The 6,722-nt window shown below is 38.1% G+C and overlaps 1 protein-coding gene across 1 annotated transcript; it reads left to right on the plus strand.

The window, feature by feature from the left end:
• The first annotated feature begins 626 nt into the window (after positions 1-626).
• LOC111790354 (phenolic glucoside malonyltransferase 1) lies at positions 627-6,152 on the plus strand. Its single transcript, XM_023671230.2, is given in 4 exon segments — positions 627-1,331; positions 2,188-2,459; positions 5,533-5,964; positions 5,967-6,152. Coding segments are annotated over 4 exon segments (1,467 nt in total). The 5' UTR covers positions 627-636; the 3' UTR covers positions 6,035-6,152.
• The last annotated feature ends 570 nt before the right edge of the window (positions 6,153-6,722 follow it).

The following is a 6,722-nucleotide window of genomic DNA, read 5'->3' on the forward strand; positions in this document are numbered from 1 at the left end:
ATTTTATGGACGCAGCAAACTCATTAGCACTCGATTTCACTTCATCTATGAGCGTGTCAAGAAGCATTAGATCGTACTGAAGTTCATATGCACTTGAGAGCAACATGCATATATTCTCACAATACCCTAATAAGGGTTCAATTTGCAGAGATGCAAGAGTTGTTCGGAGTAAAAAATCTTGAGCAAAGTCAAACTTACGGGGAGAGATTGTGAGTCAATAAGCTTTACTTATACTTCATTTTGTTTTTATACTATTGAATTCGAGGAGAAAGTTTAGAAAATTTAAGTTATAGAGTAAATTTATTAGACCATAACTTGTGAAACGAGTTTATGAAATTTAAATTATGAAGCAAATTTACAAGCCTCAAAGGACCCGATGTGCCTTTTGCCTTTATTATTTACTATTTTCACATTTCTAAATACTTTGTTGATAATTGATGAAGAAAGAAAATGGAGATGGCGTTTGAACTTTATGACAAATAGGAGCCCACATGGTTGATTGAGTGCAACTCTGCCAGCACCAAGGAGCACTTTGGCATCTCTCTTCTATTTTTTCTCGTGAAACCGACACAATCAACACATAAATAATCATTATTTTCATACCCCTTTGTCGTAATGGATGAGCTCATCAATGCAATGCCTACTCCTTTTCTTGAACCATTTAAAGTCCGAAAATATTCTCCACTCTTTACCTCTCAAAAGCTAAGAGTTCCCATGGATCATAATGAATCTGTGAAGATAATTGAGGTCTCTAAGGTAACTCCTTCAGCACAAGAATCAACCGTTCCCAAGTCTCTTCCTCTCACCTTTTTCGACCTCATATGGCTCAGATTCCATCCAATTCAACGCCTTTTCTTCTACGAACTATCATCCACTGAGCTCTCATTCCTAGACGCCATTCTTCCAAACCTCAAAGCCTCTCTCGCTCTCGCTCTCCGCTACTATCTTCCTGTTGCTGGCAGCCTCGTTTGGCCCCAACATTATGCGGTGCCCGCCGTTGAGTTTGTTGAAGGCGATGGCGTAGTGCTCACTGTGGCCGAGTCCGACGCTGATTTTTACCATCTTGCTGGAAATGGGTTTCGTGAAATTGAAGCATATCATCCACTTGTCCCTCAATTGGCTGTGTCCGATGATCGTGCTGCAGTGATAGCTCTCCAACTCACTTTGTTTCCAAATAAAGGGTTTTCCATTGGAATAACAAACCACCATGCGGTTCTAGATGGAAGAACTTCTACTTCATTTGTCAAGTTGTGGGCTCATCTTTGTAATCTTCTTGTCACTTCAGGATCCTCCATTCCAACAACCGACGAATTCATGCCCTTCTACGACAGGCAAGTTTTTGTCTCATATTTTCATCTATTTAAATTTGTATTGCCTATGACTATATAAAGTTCTTTTCTCTAACATTATTTTTTCTCTAACATTATTTCGAGAGGTAGAGTCATTGTCAGCCGCATTTGAGTTAAATATGAAGTCATTGACAGTCATAAAGTTCTTTTCTCTAATATTATTTTAAGAAGTAGAGTCATTGTCAGCAGCATTTGAGTTAAATATGAAGTCATTGACATCTTGTATTTTCCTAATGACAATTGGAAGAAAATTTGTAGTGTGAGGTATACCTTTGTAAACACTTCGATTATTGAGATTGACTGCCCATGGATGTAGGGAATTTTTTATCTCCACAAGGTATACCCTTTGTAGAAATTTCGATTATTGAGATCGGCTGCCCATGGATATGGAGAATTTCTTATCTCTAGAAGTATGTGAGTGCAATTGATCTTCCTTCCACTTCCACTGCAACAATTGGTATCAAAGCTTATTTGGTTGTAGCATTAGGACATAACAATTAGTGTCCGTTTGTTTGCTTGTGGCATCAAGACAAACAATTTGGTACCAGAGCAGAACATTTGTCTCGATTAAAGATCACTATTTGTTGCTATCCGTTAGTTAGTATCCGATTAAATCTCTTTGTAGTTTTGAGTTGATTTAGTTTTTTTATTTATTTACTGGGTTCTAGATTTCTGCCGATTTACTAGTAGATTGTCGGTCGCTCTTCGTAATACGATCTTCTCATCAACCATTCAATCACTCTTCTTTCACTAACAAATTGGTTGGTTGGTATCAGAGCAGATCCCTAAACCAACATTCAATTGATATCTAAATCAATGTTCCACATTCCTAACACAGGTCAGCTATCAACGATCCGAAGGGTCTCACGGGGATTTACGCAAATGCATGGCTAAACTACGAAGGACCCAACAATAGGAGCTTGAAGCTAAAGATACCCAACACTCGACCTGGGTTAATTCGATGCACTCTCAAGTTTACCCATCAAGACATGCAAAAACTAAAGCAATGGGTTCTAAGGGAGCGGCAAAATTCTCATATTTCTTCCTTTGCATTGACAACTGCTTATCTCTGTGTATGCATAGCCAAGTCCAATGGCACAAGAGAAGGAAACTTAGTGTTAAAGATCATGTATTTGTTTAGATTGCTGTCAGTTAGTATCTAATTAAATCTCGTTAGGAGTTAGATTTAGTTTTTGATTTGATTTAGTTTTGATTTAATTTGTTTACTGGTTTGTTACCAGATTTTCTCCCGATATTTTAGGTAGATTTTCTGAATATCTTTTGTATTCCCTGTATAAATATGGAGCATTCTTGCTCTCCAAAATTCAATCTTCTCATCAATCATTCAATCAATCCCTATTTCACTAACAATTGGTATCAGAGCTATCTTCTTAAGGGATCTGTGAGATCAAAATGAGAGGAGAATCCAGTTTTTCCGCTGTTGCACCACCAATTTTCGATGGAGACAATTATCAAATGTGGGCAGTTCGTATGGAGACTTATTTGGAGGCCTTGGATCTTTGGGAAGTAATAGAAGAGGATTACGAGGTTCCTCCGCTTCCAGCAAATCCTACTGTAGCACAAATCAAATTACAGAAGGAAAAGAAGACAAGGAAATCAAAGGCGAAAGCTTGCCTATTTGCCGCTGTATCACAAATGATCTTCATGCGAATAATGTCCCTCAAAACAGCAAAGAAAATCTGGGATTATCTCAAGGCCGAATATGAAGGAGATGAGAGGATTCGTGGAATGAAAGCCCTAAATTTGATTAGGGATTTCGAGTTGCAGAAGATGAAGGAGTCAGAGTCGGTGAAAGAGTACTCTGACAGACTTCTCAGCATTGCCAACAAGGTGAGATTGCTTGGTTCTGTTTTAAATGATTCAAGGATCGTTGAAAAGCTGCTAGTCACTGTTCCAGAGAAGTTTGAAGCCACCATTACTACTCTGGAGAACACCAAAACTTGTCAAAGATTTCTCTTACAGAGCTCTTGAATGCTTTACAAGCACAAGAGCAAAGGAGGTCTATGAGGCAAGAAGGAGTGATTGAAGGTGCCTTACGTGTTAAGCATCAAGACAACAGCAGGTATAAAAACAATAAAAATTTCAAAAATCAATTGACGTATGGAGATTCATCTGCCAATTATCAGAAGACAAAAGGAGGAGGTTTCAAAAAATCCTATCCACCTTGCCGCCATTGTGAGAAGAAAGATCATCCACCATACAAGTGTTGGAGAAGACCTGACGCTTTCTGCTCCAAATGCAATCAACTTGGACATGAAGCTGTGATCTGCAAAGCCAAAGATCTGGTGAAAGAAGTAGATGCACAGGTAGTTGATCAAGAAGAAGAAGAAGAAGATCAATTGTGTATGGTCACTTCTTCCTCACGCAAAGAATCAAGCGAGAGCTGGTTGATTGACAGTGGGTGCACAAATCACATGACATATGACAAGGAGTCTTTTGAGGAATTAAGAGACACCGAAGAAGATAAGAGAGTGAGGATTGGCAATGGTGAACACTTGGAAGTCAAGGGTAAAGGCACAGTAGCTATAACAAGTTATGAAGGTACAAAATTTATTCCAGATGTTTTATTTGTGCCTAAAATTGATCAAAATATCTTAAGTGTTGGTCAGTTACTTGATAAAGGCTATAGAGTGTTGTTTGAGAATAAGCAGTGCTTGATCAAAGATGCTAGTGGCAAAAACTTGTTCAATGTCAAAATGGAAGGAAAAAGCTTTGCTCTAAATCCGACGGCCTTTATATCCAGAGTTAGTGCCACTGAGATTTGGCACAAAAGACTTAGACACTTTCATCATTGAGGTTTGCTTCAGATTCAATCAAAGAAGCTGGTAGAAGAACTCACTGACATTGATGAGGACATGTCTCCTTGCCGTACTTGTAATTTTGGGAAGCAACATAGGCAACCCTTTCCTAAACAGGCATGGAGAGGCTCGAAAAAGCTGCAACTGGTTCATACTAAGCTTTGTAGTCCTCAGCGAACACCATCATTAAATGGTAATCTTTATTACATTGCTTTTATTAATGATCTAACAAGAATGTGTTGGATATTCTTGCTGAAGCAAAAGTCAGAAGTTGCGAGTGTATTTTGGAAATTCAAAGCCAAAGTTGAGAATGAAGATGCATGCTTGATTCAGACTATAAGATCAGATAATAGCAAGGAGTACACTTCAGAAACTTTTAACCGGTTTTGTGAAGAGGCTGAAATTGAACATCAATTGACAACACCATACACTCCTCAACAGAATAACGTCACTGAAAGGAGGAATAAATTCATAATGGAGATGATGAGATGCATGGTTCATGAGAAGGATCTTCCAAAACGTTTTTGGGGAAAAGCAGCAAACACTGTTGTATGCTTGCAAAATCGAATTTCAACAAAAGCTGTGAAGGATCTGACACCATTTGAAGTTTGGTATGGTTACAAACGTTCTTTAAAGTTCCTTAGAGTATTTAGGTGTCTTTGCTTCACTCACATTCCACAGGTCAAGCGTGATAAGCTTGACAAAAAGTCAGAAGTTGGCATCTTTGTTGGGTATAGCACTATATCCAAAGCTTATAAAGTTTTTCAACCACACACTAGTCATGTTATTGTGAGCCAAGATGTTCATTTTGCTGGAAATGAGCAATGGAATTGGGAAGAACTTACGAAGGTGAATCAGATTTCTAATGCACCAAACAATTTCTTTGGTAGCATGTTAGAAGAGTCTGAAGATAAACGACTAGAAGAGTCTGAAGATGAACGACAAGATGCTTCGGTTGATGATGCACCTGTCAGAGGAGGAGCTTTCAGTGATCAAGAAAAACAAAACTTGGGAGTTGGTTGATCGACCTCTAAACAGAAAGATAATTAGAGTAAGATGAGTGTTCAGAAAAAAGCTTGGAGTTCACAGCATCTAAACAAGGAGGAGTGTTAAAGATCATGTATTTGTTTAGATTGCTGTCAGTTAGTATCTAATTAAATCTCGTTAGGAGTTAGATTTAGTTTTTGATTTGATTTAGTTTTGATTTGATTTGATTTGTTTACTGGTTTGTTACCAGATTTTCTCCCGATATTTTAGGTAGATTTTCTGAATATCTTTTGTATTCCCTGATAAATATGGAGCATTCTTGCTCTCCAAAATTCAATATTCTCATCAATCATTCAATCAAACCCTATTTCACTAACACTTAGCGTTTGGATTCCCTGCCGACGCTAGATCTCGTTTAAAACCTCCACTGCCTTCTAATTACTTTGGTAACTGTGTATCTGTTCGTGGCGTTTTCATTGGAAGAACAGAGCTTTTGGGTGAAAAAGGAATAGTTGTGGGTAGCAAGGCAATTTCAGAGGCTGTTAAAAGCTTGGAAGAAGGAGCTCTAGATAGGGCAGAACGTTGGTGCAAATTCATGATTGCTTCAATCGGTAATGATTCGGGTGAAAAAATGATTACAGTTGGTGGGTCGCCAAAGTTCGAAGTTTACAGTGCAGATTTTGGGTGGGGAAAGCCGAGGAAGGTGGAATTGGTGTCTTCTGAGTCACCAACGACAGTGTCTTTAACAGACAGCGCAGATGGCGATGGGGGCATAGAAATTGGAGTGGTTAAGGAGAGAGATGAATTGGAAGCTTTGTTGCTCTGTTTGTTAAAGGTCTTGAATCCTATTTCGAAGCGCAGGATTCACCAAGTTGTTAGTTCGTCAACTTTTCATTGTCTTCAGACTTTATTTGATATCATTTTAAGATTCCAAATCGTTGGTTGTCGGCCACAAATATTGAGAAATGAAGCATAGTCATGTGGGTGTTTCCTTAAAGTAACGAACAAACATATTAGTTGACAACAATTGGATTGTCCTATATTAAATAAATGATCAATTGCAACAATTGCCTAGAAACAAATGAAAGATCATGAGTAATTTTGGAGGAATTCAAAATCGCCTAGGGATTTCATGTCCCATCGTTTCATGTCCTAGTTTGAAATGGTTCTCACAATAATTTTATGTTTACCTACCTAAGAAATTTGAGGAAGATCCAGCTTTGGGAAGCTCCTAAAAAGTGAACCCGAACACAGTCAAATAGGTAATTTACTACATCGAACACCTATTAGCCACTGTTTGGACTCATTCACCTATTTTTAGATCGGTTCTCACATTGATTTTTATGGTTTCCAAAATAAAGACTAAAACCGAAAGCCACCCAAAGGAATTGAGAAAGAAATAGCTACTGCAAGGTTGTAATAATTAATCCCGAACATGAGTCAAGACGTAAAGCACTAAATTGATGAGCTTTTCTCACTGTTTGGGCTAGTTCACCTCTGTTTAGATCGATTCTCATAAAAGTGTTTATTATTCCAAAAACTAGACACAATTTACAACTTACCTTAG

Source organism: Cucurbita pepo, chromosome 3 (assembly GCF_057944985.1).
Source record: "Cucurbita pepo subsp. pepo isolate OVF chromosome 3, ASM5794498v1, whole genome shotgun sequence".
NCBI lineage: Eukaryota > Viridiplantae > Streptophyta > Magnoliopsida > Cucurbitales > Cucurbitaceae > Cucurbita > Cucurbita pepo.